Consider the following 19,576-nt stretch of genomic DNA (forward strand, 5'->3'; position numbering starts at 1 on the left):
GGGTACAATAGACAGACTCAGAAAAATGCCAATAAATTAGCACTCATGGTTGCAAAACCTCCCGCTTAACATCCTACTAGGTAACTGCACCAACAAAATAGTTGCATATATTTCTCTGGACATAAAAGGGGAAATTTCACTCTCCTTTCAAAGTATAGATCACCCACCATCCATTTGATATAGTATTTTTTATTAGTAACAAAGATCTAAAATACGTTGCTAAGTAATGAGTAACATTTTAACTCAACTGATAGCACAGAACACTCTTTAGAGGCCCAAAAGCCTCAAAACACCTTAAGACTGATACTCTGAATAAATCTCTCCTGGATCTACATGTCAAATGTCTTTGTACAAACTACGTATTTTTTAGAAGAGAAGTTTTAATGGTTCCAGGATGGCCTGAAAATTAAGTTTGTTGTAACTTTTCTCATGTTGTCTTACAAACTATTCATTAGTTTTAAAACTATAGTTTAAAAAAAATCATTAAAAGATCTTAAAGTTATGGGAGAAATTGTAATTCGATAATACTAGCATGACTACACGTATACAAGTGCATTTTAACATGCTTTATCCAAGTACATAAATCTTTGATTCTGCTCTGTAACTCTTCTTGAAGTGGTAATAGCTCCCCAGTGATCTCAAAGAGAGGAAAGCAACAAGCTAAAATATTTTCCTTGCCAGTGGAAAAGGAGTAATAAAGAGTAACAGACAGAACAAAGGGTGCTTAAGTATGAATCCTATTCTGGCCACAGGTCAGTCAATAGCAAGGGATTAAGTTCCACGTAAATGGCTTTGAAATGTCAGGAAAATCACCCTATTTCTGCTGTCACAGAGCAACACCTTGTGATCAAATCATGAATGAAATTACCAGAAATTAATTCAAATTCTCATTCTCAATTCAGAAGATCTAATATTTGCCCCATTAATTCTATATTCCTGTTATGTCTAATGCTCTGAACAAGAACAGCAACATCTAGAATTGATTATCAAAACGTATTTACTCTGGTATTTTACTCAGCACTTTGGAGGGAAAAGATTGGTGAGAGTAGTAAACTGCAAAGCTGTCTCAGTGAGACTTATGAGCAATATTTTTCAATCACAAGCTCTACAATCTGCTCTACAACAGTGATGCACATTACCCAAGACAAGAACGATTTAAAACTACACATTTGTGCTATGTTAACTCCTGATTGCTTTTGTTTAATCAGGCCTAACCAGATCGATGCAGCATTCCCTTCCCAGCACGGCAGCATTCCTCCAGCTTCAACACAGTGAAGCCCAAGATCCTCTTCATTCTTATCTCATCACAGAACTATGACCTTAAAATATAACCATCTCTGGACACTTTTTACTCAAATATACCTAAAAGTTCCTGCCACATGTATTAGAGACAACGGCAAAGAAGATGACACACAGCTTACAGGAAATACGCTTCCATATGACTTGGGAGCAACACCATCTGTTCCCTCATCATTTGAGTACAGATAAAGAACATCGCTGTTTTATATTACTATTTACTAATAATTATATCTGCTGTCAGTTTAAATTTGTTCATAGACAAGTTTTTGTAATCAGCCAAATACATAAGTTTACCAACTTTGATCACCAGTCACCATCCACTTTGTATATGGGATCAGTTTCTTTAATGATTACTTTCAGGTCTAAGAAGCATCAGAATTAAGGTAAGAATTATGCAGATTTAGCTAAGTAATTTAAGAAATTACTGTTTTAACACAAAGATTATGTGTCATGGGTATCCTTGTGAGAACTACTAAATTGAGTTCAGTGCAATGTCAGACAGATTGGCATATATTGGCCACAGTTGAGGTTTAATCTTACCAGGTTCATTGGGCACGGAAATGGGCTCTCTGGTGTCCTGGTTTTGCCTGGGATAGAGTAGCTTTAAGAGCATCCAGGTAAAGGGCAGCAACTCCTTAATTGTTTTATCTGTATCACCAAAGACCTGGCAATTTCTTAAAGCGAAGCAGCCTGGCAGGAGTATCCCTGTGCCTGTTCCCAGCTATGCACTCTCAGTGCCACCTACACAGGTGCCCAGATGGGAAAGTGGGAGGAAGACCTCTTTCTTTCCCTTGCACGGGAATGATCCACTCACAGCTAACCAGAACGATACTTTGGATGTAAAGAATGGGCCTTAATACTGTAACCAGCTTCCTGAAGTGGGAAAGGGACTCACAGAGTTTTATACCCGAAGCTTTGCTCTGCACTCTTGTAGCTACTCCCAGAGGGATGCTTGGACAAGAACTCAGAAACCAATTGCTCTCCTCATGCCCAGGAGCAGCCCATCCCTCTCCCCTGGCTGCCAAGAGCCTGCAGAGATCCACCTTTGAGATCACTTCCAGTCGGCACTTGCTAATTTCAAACTGGCTAAGTACAAGCTAAGAAATAATAAAATTTGCCCAATTTTAGTAACTTTGCGCAATTCTTCCTTTTCAAGTAGGCCTTCAGCATGGAATTGCTTTCTAGGTTAGTGAGCAGGAAACATTCAGTCAGCGCTGAATGACCCCCTGCCAGCAGGACTGTTGTCACCAGGAAAAAGCCAGGAATTTCCACTGAAATACTAACAGTACTTCACGTAACTCCTCAATATGAAACATTCAGTATTGGTTCCTTAATGTTTACACAATTTCTAGCACAGAACACTATAGTTAGGATACCAGGGTAACACACATCCTGCTTGCAAATATTTGGGAGCTTGACAACCATTTAATTAACTACAGAGATTAATATAATTGCCCATAAAATCATAATTTAAATGGCCTTAAATGAAATAGAAATGTTTAACAAATATTGGTTTATGTGAGGGCCTTTCTGGTTTGTTAGAGAATATCATGAGTTAAGCCTTATTCTTTTCTACTGAGTGCTCTTCAACCTTCTTCATTACGACAAGAAAACTGTCATTTCACCTCTGCTGTGATAGAACGATCTCCATAGCTTGTTGTTCATAACTGTCTCCTGGAGATTGTTACTAGCTTTTGTTTAAAAAAGGCTAGCACGTATTTTGAGCAGACCTAGTGATAGAAAGCCAAACTCCCCTTACTCAGGGAAGCCCTAATTTGTCAGATTTTATCTTGATTGTCCTGTGGCTCTGGGAAATCACACGCACTCTGTGGTTATAGTTAAGTCAACAAACTTCTTTGATGCACAGTAACAGCAAATACCTCACATCTACAAGATAATGTAATACATTAACATCAATTACACATATAAATACTGTTAGGCTATTGAACAGAAGGTTTACTACAACTTCTTTAGGAAAGATCGGCTCAAAAAAAAGAAAAAAGCAAATATGCTTTTCCTAATTTTTCTGAAGACCACATCACTTACATAAAACATCTAGCATATGGCTCCTGTTAGCTCTGACTGATGCTTGTCTCAAGCAGCTTTCTTTTGAAATCAAATTACTAGCCTCAACTTTCATATGTTTGTGTTCCCAATTAAATGAAAACTGGAGCTCAGAGAGCAGTTTTCACCAGCTGACTGTATGTTTTGTTTAAATATGAGATATATATGTATATATAGCTTCAGCTCTCTTTCTGCAATGTCTTTCCAAACCTCTCTCTAAATAATTAAAAAAAAAGTTTTCTAGACTTCTTGCATTAAGTGGCATTCAATTTTAAAGAACGTCTAAGCACATAAGAAACAGTGAACGGGAATTGTACTCATTTATGCCTTGGGGATTTGTATTGCTAGCCTGAGGGAAAAATTATTTTTATTACTTAGAACAAAAGATTATGTAGCACATAAAATAAACACTTAGCTCTTACACAGCACTTTTCTTCAGTGGTTTCCAAACACTCTGAAAAACTAGGAACCACAATTATCCTTAACATACAGATGAGAAATTGACGGTCTAACATAGCTGTGAATAAACATTCCCATATCCCGAACCCATACCACCCAGAACTTTTCCTGTGCCCGTGTTTCTAGTGGGTCTGTTCTCTGCAAGTCTGGGTAACACCATTTTGGCAGAAAATGAGGCAGACTACATTCTGTACCATGTATCAGCAATTAGACTATCAACTACACATCGATGACAGAATTTTTACTAGTGATTCTACTGCTGGAAAAAGTGACCTGAAAGTCAAACTCTTTGTCTCATGAACTTTGCATAAAGATTACTTGAAAAATCACCTCTTGACTTACAAATGGAATGAATTAAAGAAATTACAGTGCAAAATCATACTATATTAGAATTTTTATACCCTATCTCTCTGAATTAGGGAGAAGACCATCTGATTTACGCTCTGTATCCTGTAAAGTACAGGAAGTCAAAGCCCAGTTTCACTTCTTCAGACTCTCAACACCGTTGTAAACTTTTGTTTCTTACGGCTCAAGACAATCTTTAAACATAATTTTTAGCCTGGTTTCCACAGAAAATGAGGCTTGCACAATCACAACCTGTGTGTTTGTATGTGTCAGGGAGCCTGAGCCTCATTAGACAAGAGGAGTGATTCTAAAACTTCTGTTTGCTACACGTTACATCCATACAGAGCTTCAGGCATAGCAACCTCCCACTAGATAGGACAGAATCCAGTCAAAAAACACTTGTCAAGGGAAATCCGACTTCACTACTTTTGCTGCTTACATAATGACATTATTAATCAGAAAACATCAAGCTAGAGCACAGTAACTTCACAAAATCTCATGATTATTGTGGTGGTTGCAACAGAAGTCCCCTACAAAATTTTTCTTGCCAACAGCTTGTTCTGATCAACACTTGTCTATGATTTCACCCTGGAAGGAACTACAAGAAAGGTCATTTTTAAACAAAACTACTTGTAATGGGCAAAGGAGGGCCTAGAATATTATAATTTTTTCCCCATAATACTGAAAACAAGAAGTCTCTTCTACAAAAAGTACACTCTCAGATTCACTCGATGAAGGGACAGATGCTGAAGAAGTTACATGTCTGGCCTGGGTTGCACAATAACCCCTTTTTGCCCCAAACCCCAACTTGACTGAATTATGCTAATTAAAGAACACTTACACAGATATAGCAAACCTATTCTGATATGAATTTACAACAAAGATATACGATTGCTATTTTAGGTTAGACATTCACATTTGATTGAAAAAAAGAAGAGAAAAGGAAGAATACACAGATGCCTTTGGTATTAACCATACTACTATGAAATACCTTGAATCTGCACTAGCATGCTAAAACACAAAAGATCACATTTCACTGGCAAAATCAGAAACAAAGAAAATTATAAGAAATGTTGCTTGTGCTGTTTCCAGACACAGCCTAAATCCTCCTTTTAAGCTACATTTCCTGAAGTATTTTATGAAAAAAGCTGCAAGTTGTTTTTACTGGACAGTTACACATATTAGAGGACTGATAACAACAATAAAAAACACATTAAAGATTTTTCCATTTATTCCTGTTTAAGAACAGCTTAAACAAAGGCTCAACAAATGCAGTAACACATTCATTCACTAACCAACAAGTTCCTTGTGCATCTCTGAAATGCACACCCACCAAAATAAATAATGAACATTTCCAAGAATGTGATCACTCCAAATCTATACAGCCCGAAGAAAACACGTCAAACTTAGTATAACCAATATAACAAATGTAAACAGAGTTCTAGTTCCTTACTGGTTATTAACTTCATCTGTGTAAATTGATTTTTTTAATCATTCAGACCCAGCTAAACATGATCTCCAGGTTCCCCAAGTGGCACTAACTTTCAGAAACAGGTGCCAAATTACCCACAGTCAGCAGACTCCTCTTACATGCATTCATCCTGTGTATTTCCTGAGATTTAATTTTCCTTCTCTTTGTTCATGTCCTGTGGCCAGCTGCCTCCTGATCCAAAGTGATATCCCAGCACGTGTTACAACTATGATCATAAAAAGTTTCTACTGGAGCACGGAACTTTCCCAGAGGATTCAGCTGAGGAGATTTCTGTAGTGCTGCTTGTCCTGGGAAGGAGGTGGGGGGGGGGGGGGGGGGACTGTGTTTTTTTAATATATTGTGTGCTTTAGAACGTGTTTCCCCAAACAATATTTTTCAAATGCATTTTTTAATAAATGTCCATGTCTATATTCCTGGCACACAATATGTTAAAAAACGGGGACTTACCTGAACCCCTATAGTCTGGTTCCATGCTCCAGTACAGTATCCAGAGAAGCTGTGATGTAACAACAATGTGCATATTGGGGCTTTATATCACTGTGGACGCTGGCTGAATGCAGCATAGGTCAGTGCCACAAGACCTGAAAGAAGAAAAACAAAGCATGCTTTTAGGCATTAATATGCTGAACACCCACCTCTTAAAGCAGGAAATAGGGGCATACTGAAGAAAAAAAATCAGTTATCTATGCAGGTCCACTGAAATTAACACTATTTCACGCAATTCTCACAAAAGCACGAGAAATAAATGGTTAAGAAATTACAGAGGAGGTGGAGAAGAATCTAAAAGGGACTACAAATATAACTCCCACACAGTGTTTTGAAAACATCTCTCTTTGCCCTGTTTCCATGGAATGGCTGAAATCACGTTCTGATACCACCCCCTGTTCCGAAGGCACTCACAGTCTTTGCAAAGCACCTCTCCACTGCAGTGCCTCAGGATTCTGCAGTGTCACTCCTCTTCTCCCTGGCTCTCTGCAAAGTGAAGTCATAGGAATGGATCAGCCAACCTGACTTCTCACTACCCTGCCCAGAATCCTTTGTGAACCGAAATGAGTCATCGCTCTGAAAAAATCCACAGCGCAATGTTCCAGGTTTCTCCCTGTGTCTGCGCTGGCTTCTTTGTCTTTGAAATGAAGTGCCTATGCTTCTGGAACAGTGCCCAGCTGCATTGTACAGGATAACACGCCAGCCTTCTCATTAAGTGGACAAGAAAGCTATTTACATGCATTAGCAAAGGCAAGTTAAAGCTTTAACCCTCTAGTCAACGTAAAAAAAATCACCCCAACATATCTTCCTGATGTAATGCACAACTCCCCCTGTACACAGAAACATAAATGCACAGACGTATGTGGGCATACAGATACTTACACAGAGCAGTATTTTCTTTAACTATTCACTATTTATCATGACACTTACCAGTTTTAGGTCTATTAATTAAAAAGAAAGATTTACTCTCTTTTGTCAGTCCTGAAGAATGCTGCAGATCTAAACGTAACAAGCAGCTCTGCTGTACACTAGATCAAAGTTGTGCTGCTGTGAACTGTTAATCAAAAAATTAGAAGCAGTGGACAAGTTCTTATAAGCTGATTTTTCATTATCACATTCACCATTTGGGCTTAAAGCAAAGTGAGCCCTGAAACCATGCCAGACAGAAAATGTCAGACTGCTCCAAGTGCCGAGGGCCAGCAGAGCTGCTTCAGCTTCTGCTACAACTGACAAAGAAGGTAATGCTCAGAACGAGGTCACTGTGTCAGGATCTCACTCCCAGTGCTAGGTTGTCCTTTGCTTGGTGAGGATATGCTAAGGTAAAGTATCAGGAAGACACAGAAGAAATAGGAATAGTGTAGGAGACGAGACAGATGCTGCTGTTTCAGAGAAACATTTTTAGTCGTTCTGAGATTTTCTTTTAAAAGAAGAAAACATTTAAAATTGCATTTACTGAAAAAGAACTATTTCTAGTCATGACCTAATCACCAAAATCAGACCAATATGCCAAAATGGAGGTGCAAAAAGAAAAAGGAAGTTTTGCCACAAAGCACTTTAAAGGTTCCTATATTCCAAGCATTCTGAAACAGTTTGAAGCATAGAAGGCACATAATCCATAAAATTTTGAAACACAGCACTTCAGGACTCATCTGTGCTATGTTAGAACAGGCAGTTCTCCTACCTATTTTCCCAAATGAACACACCAGGTGCTTAGGACTGAATGAAATACAAAAGTCAGCACTCCCCTGGCCCTAAAACAACCCTGGCAGCGAAAGAGTCCAACCAAGCCTAAAACAGGTCCATGTGTTTCGTGAGAACAAGTAAACAGCTGGTTAGTAAATACAACTAACAAGCATCACTTTTGGTTATGGGTCTGTGGTGGTTGTTATGCTGCAAAGCCATAGAGCAGATTAATTTACAAGTGTAAGGTTAACAGGATGCTCTGCCACATCGGTAGTTACACAGTAGCCATAATCTCAACACTAAAATCTGGGGGCTTGCTATATACACAGTCTACAACTTCTATGTTCCCTGAAGGGCCTCCTTCCAGGAAATCATCCTTCAGCTTTACAGAATTTTTGCCTTCCCTGGAGCTGCAGCATCAGCCACAACACCTCTAACGAATCCAACTTGGCATTTACAACGTTTCGGGTCCCCTAGGATTGTCCTTCGGAAACTCTGGCTGTCTGCTAAGTACACACCCACTTTACAGCAACAGAACCCATTTCATGAAGAAAAATTTAAAAGTGAATTAGAACAAGCACTTACTGAAAGTAAAAACAACACCTCAAATCTTCTTCCCCTTCGCACCAGACAACCTTCATGCAAAGCTAAATGGGCTTGCGCGTGCAGCACTGTTTCCACAGACATGCACCAGTTCTTGCTGCAGTAGTCTTGCAACTAACACCAAAGTTAAAACACTGGCAAGAAGAAAGCTAAAGGTAATACTGCAGCCTGAATATCTTTTCTCTCTAACAAATTTCTCTAGCACTTGAACCCATATTATATGCTCAAGACCAACTCAACTATTCTGAACAGACTAAAAATACAACTGCAAGCTCTTTCAGGGAGACAATTCCTCTCGCATGTGTGATGCCTACAGATACCTGGAATACACCAAGCATGCACATGTGTCTAGGGCGCACAGACGTCTTGTGTGCACGCACCTAGGCATGCCTTTACTCAAATTTATCAGTTTACAGCACCATTACACATACATTAATCAATATGAACAACACCAAGAAGTACCTGATACCTCAAACATAGGGGAGAGCAAAAGTGAGAGACCAGCGGGGGAAAATATAAATGACAATGTTTAGAAGAGCTGGTTGATGGACAAACCAGTGCTGCCCATCATCAGTGATGTTACAGCAGTGTGGCCTCACAGGAAGAAGGCCTAGCCAAAATACTGCATGCACTCCCCAGCCAGCACAGATCCTCTGTTCCTCCATCCCACATCTCCCCCCTCAGAACAACAGAGCTGCCTTATTGACAGTGTAGAGTACAAACACAGCACATACTTCTCTCTGTCTAACTCCATGTATGCATGTGCATCCAAATAGACCACTACAAAATACAGTGGAGCCTAACATCCATCTCCATCACACACTGAGGAAACAGACGATCTAAAAATCCCAATTTCTTTCTCTGCACACACTCCTTTGTCAAACTCTACACTAGCTTGCATTTATCCTTCAGTCCTCCCAAGTCAGGGTCTGGTATCCCCTTCCTTTGCCATGGCCCTTTCCTGATCACTAGAGGGAAACTCAAGAGAAGGAGAGGAATATGCTAAAATGGGGACATGCACACACACACTCACACACGTGTTAACACATGACAGAAAACAAAAAAGCCTTAAAAAGAACATGGTCAAAAGAAGCCAAGAAGGTTATCAAGAGTGCAATGCTGTCTTGCCTGTGCCAGTTACCCAAATTTCAGAGACTAAAATCAGCCATCAGTGCTCAGCAATTGTAGCTGCAGAGACCATAGTTGTCTATGACAGGATCATAGAATATCCTGAGTAGGAAGGGACCCACAAGGATCATCAAGTCCAGCACTAGGAAATAGCTCATAAAGAGACCAAACTTACAACCTTGGTGTTACCAGAACCATGTTCCAACCAACTGAGCTAATTTCAGTGCTGGTTATCATGATCACCTCTACAAGAACCAACTTCACAAAGCAGGAACCACCCAGACACTACACTAGGAGCACAGCCCACAAACCCTGTGGCCTCAGAAAAAAACAGATTAAGGAACATGAGAAAGAAACCAATTGACACTTCCGTTTATTTAGGAAATCTCTTAATACTAGAAATTTTGACATATTAGTGCTCCGCTAACAACAACTTACTTACAGTATGCTATTAAGTTTTGCCTGACTTACCTGAACAAATCTCCTGGTTCTTTAAGAAATCACAAGTGGAAACATGGTCAGGGTATTAAGTTCACTAAAATCCCAACAAGTAATGCCCAACTGTTTTTGTGTTAATGTTGTCTAGGAGCTAAATACCCTTTCTCTTTTTTTTTTTTTTTTTTTTGACTCCTGCTGCTTACACCCCAATTTATTAGCAGAGAACACATCTCCCCTCCTTCAGATCTCATTCCACTGGATTTTAAAAAAAACACACTCCTCTAGTTTTCTTTTGTATGTCTACCCTTCCTGTCCCTTTAATCCTGTTAGAGGACTCCTTTACATTTACTCTAACTTACATAACTTTCCTTTAAAAGCAACAACCAGAATTCTACACCACATTCTAGTGTTCTAGCTAACCTCCCACCTGCATCGGGTACCAGGAAATTGGAATTTCCTTACTTTTAGTGGAAATACCCTGCCTTATACCCTGCTTTTTTCCCCACAGCTGTATTTTATTGGTGGCTCGCTGTCACCCTACAACTGGGCAAGCAGTTTCAGTTAACCTTTTTATGCTGACTGCAAGTGAGTTTGAAGCAAATATTCCTAGGTTTAACTCCCAAGACCACAATATTTAACAGCTCACTCTGCGAATATGATTAAGGATCCTTGAACATCAAATTCTCCTTAGCTGTTATCCATTTTTAAGCATCTCTACTTACCACATTCTAAAAAAGAATCTCAAAACCTAAGACCAAAAACAAACAACTCTTTAAGTGTTACCTAATGCAGGACAGAAACATTACCCAGTGCAACACTTGCTAATACAACCACCCAGGAAACAGCATTTGAATGAAAACATCAACTCTTAACAGGAGAACCAAGGCAACCAATGCAACTCCCTCCCTCAAAAAGCCCACTAGGTAAAACAATTGTGTCTTTTTAGAATTCAACTACTAAATGAGGCTTCTTTAAATTACAGCCCACTGGAAAGTATGTGATATTTAAAAGCACACAGAAGAATTCTCTAACATATTTTGTCGCTAGGACCACAAAATGAGAAGGGAGGAGGGTTTGGGGCTTTTTCATAGAAATCTGCTACTATCAAATTAATTTGACTAATGTTAATGCTATATTGTAATCAACCACACCAACACCCCACCCCCTCAAAAACAAAGTCTGCCTGTTCTCTGGCAGCAAACAGCAAATGCAAGGAAAGATAGAAGCATTTAAAAAATCTGACACTAGAGGAGGTTTGCAAGAGAGAGTAAGCAAATAAGAAACAAAAGAAACAAAACCCAGCAAAGAAAGATAAACCTAGATGGTTTCTTATAGGGTGGAATTTTTAAAAACACAGATAAAAATACTCCTTTCCAAACACTGCTGAAAGCACAAAACATGGCTATTGAAGGTCTTAACCACATGTTCTTCACTGTCCTCTTCAGTTTCAGCCAGAACACATTTGCAGTGTGGCCGGAGACGCAGCAGTAAACATTGAGCAAGAATCTAGTCAGAAGAAAAAATTCTTCAAAGGTGAAGTGATAATTAGCAACACAACCGAAAGACATAGTGCACTCTCTCTCCTTTATATTGACTCCTGTAACCATTAAAAGATTTTCAGCCCAAAGACAGCACTGCAGTGGTTACAGTTTTTCAAACCAATAGTGATGACTGGCAGATAACATCAGGTTAAAATAAGAACCTGCAACACTGAACACAAGTCCCATGGTACTGCAGCAGCCTTTAACAGCCCAGTTTTTCCCGGCTAGGAGAGAACTGATGAAAAGGCCAGGCATGGAATCAATTAAATTAGTGCCAAAGTGCTTTTAAAAAGAAAAGGTTAGATGCTCCAAAGACTTAGCAGTTAAGAGTTTACTGGGTCATTTTTTTCCCTGTGGTCAAAAGCAGAGTTTCCAATATGGCTGGAGTACCTCTAAGAAGATGTACTTTAAAGTGAAATTGAAATATTTTACACCTCAATACATGAAGAAGCTATACTAGTATATTCTGCCCCTATGCTCTACCTGCATGAGGTTGATGCAATGACCCCTGCTTCCCACAGTCGTTCAAAATTCTTTCAAATTCTGTGCTTTGGTCTCACCTGTGTGGGGATTAGCTGTGAGGATGGGAACAAAGGAAATGCCATGGCACAACAGTTCAGCAACACACCAAATCTGCTGCCTCCCTCATGCTCCTCAGTCATCCTAGAGGAAGCATTAGAAATCCAACTGCACACACTACCACTAGTGTATACTGCACCTTAAAGGGAAATGCCTTTGTTCCAGACAGAAACAGTTCTTTTGAGATCCTCAGGGACTGGCATATTTTGACCTTTTATCCCAATGAGTATGACTATCAGCAAATGCATCAATCAAAACCTACCTCCCTAAATAAATGACAGTACCTGGAACCAGGGGTTCCCACAACTAAACAGCTCCCTAGATGAAATACTTCCTCCTGTCCATTTCACAGATTTTTTACTTTTGAATTTTACTGAGCATTTATTTACAGGAAGCAGCAAACTAAAACCTACAAGAGATGCTTCACTACTGCTAATAAAACAGTAATACCTCTCTACATACTGCTCTATCATTTTTGAATGAAATTTCAGGAATCTGAAAATTGCCCTGTACACGAGCCATAAAACCAAACACATTTTCCAAAAGGATAAAGTTCCCAATTTCACAGAGCAACCTCTCTTGCATGACTTCTTACGTAGCTCCTCATTTATAGTCGTAAGTTCAGACTTTTAATTACCACTCCTGACTCATCTAACGCATTCAGCACTGACTCCAGCAACATGCAGAGACCACGCTCCTAAAAAAGCACAAAACTTAACAAATTTAAGCACTATTTTGTCAGTGCTCACTGCACTGCTTTATACTACAGTGCTGATGTCACTACTCTGCAGAATTGCTCAGCTGTTTCACTCAGCTGTCGCTAGTCCCTTCTGAAATCCTCTTCAGCAGTCTTAAAGAACCTGAACAACTGCGATCTGACAGACAGGGTTACCACTTCATTATCCATTCCATCCTTCAGATTTTTAATATAGCTATTAAACCCCAAACATTTGGTACTGACCCCTGCTGCACAAAGCACAGTTAACCATTTACAGGGCCCAGAAGTGGCCATCCTTCTTTTTTCTCCTCTCTATACTAAACTGAGCTTGACAAGACTTTTCTTTAGGACTTTCACCAAGCATTTAAAAAGCACTAGAGCGTGGAGTTCTTGTGCTCCCTGAGTGTCGCTATGACCCAGTTTTCTGAAAGATGAGAGCACATAAAAATAGTTGTCTCTTTGCCCTCTTATTCAGTATAGAGAGACCTAAACTAGGATATCAAGGCTAGATTCCTGAGATGATCTCAGGAGCTGATGATGATCTCACCTTTAACTGAACTAAACCAAAAGGCTAGCAAAAGGAGAATCAGGATAATTTCTTTTAACAGATTTCACAAGTAACCACAGGACAGTGAGAAAAAAATCATGTATCAAAAATGTGGAGATCAAAGCATAGAGGATATATAAATCCAAGATCTGAATTACTACATTTTATGCCATAGCAAGATAGTTATTTTCTAACACACATTAAAACAACAAAGTAAGTAATTCCTTGTCTTGTCACCATGTTGTAATTCCTTACTCTTGGCCATAAGAAAAAAGGCCTTATAGTTACCATCATATTCTTTCAACAAGCAACCTCCACAGGCAGTACTTTAACTCACCCAGATCTTATGGGCCTGAGGGCACCTCCTATTTAGACAAGTAAAAAATGCCTCAGTCAGAACCAGAGCTTGAGAAGGCTCCCTGTTTCAAAAGCATTTCTGATTATCAGTAAACATGGCATTGCACATGATGAAGGGGATGGTACATGCCTCTCTCTCATCTGGTCACCCCCTTTGTGAGGCTGGAACTGCTGCACAGACCAGCCCTCAGAAACATCTACAATTCTGAATGCACTTTTTAAAACCCCTGCTGTTCTTCTTATCAACTAGCTACAAGTTTCAAAGAGTTGATATAAAGGCTACCTAAAGAAAAACCTAGGCTAAAAAGACTGAATGAGCAGCAGAAGAAGACAGGAGAGAAAAACAAGAAACAATATAAGAAAGAAAGAAGACAGGAAAGGTTAAAAGGAATAGTGAGGAAAGAGCTGATTTTTGTTTGATCATTAAAGCAATGCAGCATCTGAGATTACTTCTGAGGTTACTTCTGAAAGAAGACTTGTTAAAAGAATCTAAATGCTTTGCAGGGCTAAATGGAAGCAGAAATAATAACCAAATGTAAGAAATAAAATTAGTACCTCCAGCTGTAGGAAGGCTGGGGAAAAAATAAAGATCTACAGAATTGCTGGAATAAGCTAAAGTGGGAATGGCCGCATGGTCAGTGAGGAAAGAAGTGAACAAAGGACAGTTGTTTTGTGACAGCTGATGTGCATGTGCTCTGCATCCACTTGGTGCTTGCCTTTGCTTTCTTTTCTGGGCTGACCATCACCCCCTGCCACACAAAGGATTCAGTGAAAGCCTCCACTCAAAGTCTCAATCAAAAACCCAAAAAACCAAGCATATCTTGTGCTGCAGCCCCAAGTCTAAGCCCAGGAACCAATGACCCAGCAAATGTTGCATCCCTAGCAGAGCACCAGGCTGCTGCCAAGGGTACCTGCATACTACTACACCACCTTGGAAAGAGCCCTCCTCCCCTCCCAGTGTCTGGAACAGGCAGAATAGCTAAAAGGAAACATTTAGCTTCATATCCAAAAGACTGCTTCTAAGCTTTTATGATGAAAGATCAAAGCTAGGGGAAGGGTGGGAGCTTACAGGACAGTAAAGAAAGTTGAGAGTAAATTAGTAGTGTGCATGCTAATAAGACACACATACAACATCACTTAGGGAGTATGTCAATGGTTTGGGCAGTTTGAATGGCAACATGTGAAAGCAGTTAAGCATGTCATCACCAGTACTGTCTTTAGAAGTGTTCTGTTGTTTTATGAGCAGCTCTTCAAAATACACATGCACATGTAGTTTCATACAAAGATGGTGTAATCCACAAGAACTTGAAAATGTGAAGCTATCCAAAGGCTGTCCTGCATGGTCTGCAAAGCCTATGCATAATGCACGTGAATTTTTCCTTTAAACTGTGGTATTTCATTTCTGGTACTGCATTTAACTGAGTTATTCCAACATGGATTTGTTGTGCAGTATCCAGTTTGATACATGCTTGGAACATAATTTGGAGAACATCTGTGTAACAGGGATAAGATAGAAACTGACCTCAGGGCTTTGGTCTAAAAGACTAATTTACTGTCAGAACTATCTTGGTGTAACTATACCTATGTAAATAGCCGGAGTAAGAATGTTTTGTTTAACCTGATTTAGCTTATACAACTTCCAGAAGTTTTATCAATGGGGTTGGTAGTACATGCATAATCCCACTAAATTCATCTGCATGACCATTTGTATTATGCATAAAAAGGTGACAATTAAAAATAAAATAATCAATAGTAAAAATAAAATACTAGTTTTGTTACAGGCAAGCATATGTCTTCCTGTTGTTCAATCATATGATCCCTAATGCATTCAAAAACTAAATGTTTAAACAAAGGAATGAACTTTCCACTAGTACTTTTTTCCTGGGTTCTGATAGCTTCAGTCTTCAAGAGTATATAATCATTGACATTTAGAGTCACAAGTACTATTTCTGTAAAATCTTCCTGTCATGAAAAAAGGCAAAGATAGTAAAGGAGCCAAACGTGGCTTCTATTGCCATATGTTGTTTCTAATATAATAGTCACAGCTTGAGTTTCAAAACTGATGTAGATTTTCATTTCCCTTTATCTCCGTTGAGTGCTGCTGTACTATCAGTATTTCTTAAAATCAGGACTTACTAAGAAGCCTAATTTTAGGCACTCATTTCTGGAACATGTCACAGAAGCTCACACTCAAATGTAAAAAGAATCCAGGCATGTAAGATATCTGGAAATACCTGAAAGTCTTGGACACATCTCCTTCATACTTCAGTTTACAAACAAGAGCCTAAAAGTCTATTTTAAGGCATAGAGCTTTGAATGTGATTTACATGTCTTTTGTGCCTTGCTCCTGACAAACATTTTTTGATGGAAGTTTTGATGCAATTAGTGTTTCCAAGAAAAGTTTGGGGGTTGCAAAATTATATTCTTAAGAGGTATACAGAGTAAGAAGTTCTTGCTTTTAGAGAATATAATTCTGGTATTCTCCATGATATCTTTGGAGACTGAGGATACAAAAGCCTAGTGCAGCTTCCCAGTGGCAGTTTTCTTCCTGATAACATGACTACTTTCAAGGGCAGAAATTACCTTGAAAACATAATCACCACATATTTTCCCCTCACATGCAGCCTCTGATTGTCTCATTCATCACCTAGGTAGACAGACATTATGCAATTCTGTTTGCCAGATACTGCTCCTTAGGAAGCACTTGCAGAATACCAAAAGGATATAAACTGCCCCCCAGGCCTCCAGAGTGGGTCATCTTCAACTATGGCTTCCACCAACAGTGAAGTCACAGCGTTGGCTTTCTGACATCACAGCATTCTCTCTAGCAACAGCCTAGGAAGTCACAAATAAAGGATTATCACTTTGTTGCAGGATTAGGGGAGCTAAGAAGCTGGTCTGTCAGGAGATGAGTTTTACTCCAAATAATGGGCATTAGGAGAATGCTGAAAATAACTGGGTTGTAAATTGTCTTTGTCTGGCATGCACCCACCCTTTTTTTGATAATACAGTAAAATAAAGTATTGTTTTCATTAGCAACTCCTAAGTAATGGAATGAACTGCACACTACCTCCTGAGCTATTGCATGGGAGATGAATTCTGCAACAACTTTCATAGTTTTGGACTCCTCAGTTATTTGATTTGGCAAGTGTAGACATCAGTCAGACCACTCTCCTCAAGCAGTCTGCTGGTTAGTTTATTCACAAGTGTTCAAAGCTAGTAATAAGTTTCAGAAAGTGACTAGAAAAAAACTACAAAAGGAAGTCTGGAAATATCTGCTGGGGGAAGGAGGGATGAAAGGAAGGATGATACCAGGTGACAACAGTATTACTACATTATTCTCAGAAATCCCATGACCCATGCATGTTTGCACATGCAGACTTTCCCCATATTTCTGAAGTAATTACCCACTTTTCCAGATGCCTGGAAACTCAGGCCATCCGATCTGGAAACTAGCTACTATATGCATATAGTCTTATCTCACACGTGCAGCAGGTCCAATACATCAGGTGTACTATGTATGCATAATTTATCCCTCAGGGACTGTCCCAGATTTTAAGATTAAGATCTAAAAATCCAAAAACAGCCTGTCTCGTAATTTTCTGTCTGACCTGTGATGCAACCAGTACAAGCAATTGTGCAGTGTGAGAGTATCTTGCAACTTCAGGAAGATTTTTTTACTAAGGCCCTACTTTCAGCTTATAGGAGCTGGAAGGAGATCCTTCCAGCATTATGAGTGTAGGCACTAATACCAATTTCCATTCTAGAACTGGAAGAAAACATTGGACATATTTGCAGCAGCTCATCAAGGCATCACCTGGAGTCTCACCCACCAGTCTGGAAAATTTATATTTCTATTCTGCAGCAGGACAACTATTAAAAACGTGGAGAAGAAACACAGACGGAGTAACGAGATGTTTCACAGCGTTTTAAATACGCTTTGAAATTTTGCAACCTCTTTAAAAACATTGTTTCTTTTGCCCTCCAGCACTAGCAATAAAGAACCTCAAAGGAAGTGCTTAGATAGACTAGACTTACTCGCTTTGCCACTAAGCTCTGCAGCTTTCCAGGGCCGTCAGGAGCGGCCGGGCTGAGCCGCGCCGTGAGACGCGAAGCAGCGCGCTCAGCCGCGCCGTGCTGCCAGCGCTGGGGGCGCCGCGGCCGCCTCCGCGCACCCGGAACGCTGCAGAGACGCTCGGCCTCTACCGGCACCGTCATTTGCCGGCGGCTCGCTGCAGCCAGCCCGCGCCAATGCCGAGTGCCCCGGGCAAGGCACCATCCGCGCCTCCCGGGGGAAGCGCTGCCCCGCCGGTACAACCCACCCGCCGGCGAGGCGGGAGCGCGGCGCAGCCTCCCACCGCTCCACGCTGCCGGCGAAGCTTTTATCGCGCAGCAAGGCGGACAACCGAGCCTAATGGAGAAGGATCGCCCACCCCATCCCGGCTCGGCCCGGTGGCCCCCGGGGACGCGGCACCTACCGAGCGGCACCTCCGGCAGCGCCGAGGCGCGACAGCCCGCCCGCCGCCATGGCAACACGGGGCCCGTTCCCTACACCTCCCTTGCCGAGCCCTGCACGGAAAGGTGCCAACGCTTTACGGCCCCCGGAATAGGGAGAAAAAGCAACGGGCGACTAGTCGGAAGATGGGACGTTACTCCCACCTTTGCACGACATTTCCAACCAAAACCCAGCGCAGTGTTCTCCTCCAGCACAGGCCACCCACGTCCCAGCCATTTTGGATGCATGAGGAACTCCCACAGGACATGCACCCCTGTGTGCTGCTGCTGCTGCTGCTCAGGAGTGGCCAAAATCCCAGAGAGGAAGAGCTCAGAAACAAAAATAAAAAAAAAAAGAGGGGGGGGTGTTAATTGGTTTCTTTGGCCTGGAGGTCGTGGGGCTTTGTGTTTTTGTTTGAGGTTGTTGATTTTACATGATGGTAAAGCAGGTTTCCATCCCATTCATCTACGAGCTCGCTGTCCTTACAAGAAACCCTGGGGTTGGTACTCCAAAAAAAGCACGAAAAAAGCAGTACAGGCACAAAAAACCCCTTTGCCTCCCTGAGGACAGTGGTGTGATGGGACATGTGCTGCTGATGCCAGAAATAAATCTGAACGGCTGCTGCGACTAAATCCACCTCCCGCTTCAAAAGTACTTCAAAACACCCATCTAGTATTTTATGCAACTTTTCAATTCAACATGGCTTCATGACTGATCCAAGGTTTTTGCAGTTTTGTTTAAGGGGGTCAAAGGACCAACAGCAAAATACTCCTCTCTGGCTGCTATCGAGAAGAATCTGAACTTGTGCAAAAACTTCAGCTGATTAGCCACCTATATTTACAAGGAAGTTGTTGTCTAAAAGGGCAATCATAATGGAAACGTTTTTGCATAAGAAGTGTAGAAAGACCCACTGCCTCTATTTTTAATGGATGCAGAAGGTTCTATGACCAAAACATGGTTTGTCAAAACAGCAATCAGCACGCTTGCTGAAAACCACAGCTATAGAGCAAATCAGAAACCTAAATCAAACCACATTCTCCATCTCCTTTGGTTTCATCAAAAGCAAGCTGGAGAATTACTTTATAAGGCAAATCACAGGGTAACAATAGGTGCCTGCTGTGGATCCTGAGGATGAATTCGAACTTTGCTCTGAACCTGGCTGAGGCCTTTCTTCACAAGTGTAAATGCACATCTTGGGTTTTAGGGCGGGTGTATCTCATGGTCCTCAGGCACCAGCAACATGCATAGCCTAACCACACCTTGCTGATGGATATTTAGAAGAAAGCTAAAACAGTATTACAGTCACGGTAATTCAGTGTTTGGGAGACAGCTGGGCAAACAC

General features: G+C 40.7%; 1 protein-coding gene across 4 annotated transcripts in view; it reads right to left on the reverse strand.

The window, feature by feature from the left end:
• Positions 1 to 19,576, reverse strand: part of STOX2 (storkhead box 2) — a 70,929-nt gene that overhangs the window by 19,927 nt on the left and 31,426 nt on the right. Inside the window, exon 2 of one of the 4 annotated variants that reach the window (XM_066185913.1) lies at positions 6,107 to 6,240. The exons of 2 other annotated variants lie outside the window; for them this stretch is intronic. In XM_066185913.1, coding sequence (XP_066042010.1) covers positions 6,107 to 6,179 — 73 coding nt within the window. In that variant the 5' untranslated portion in view covers positions 6,180 to 6,240. Of the gene's footprint in view, positions 1 to 6,106; positions 6,241 to 6,559; positions 6,592 to 19,576 lie in introns of those variants that run through there. One more of the 4 variants, XM_066185915.1, reaches the window with a different exon arrangement.

This window comes from Chamaea fasciata, unplaced genomic scaffold (assembly GCF_029207755.1).
Source record: "Chamaea fasciata isolate MVZ Bird 193981 ecotype frontalis unplaced genomic scaffold, bChaFas1.0.hap1 SCAF_6, whole genome shotgun sequence".
In the NCBI taxonomy this organism is placed as follows: Eukaryota; Metazoa; Chordata; class Aves; order Passeriformes; family Sylviidae; genus Chamaea; species Chamaea fasciata.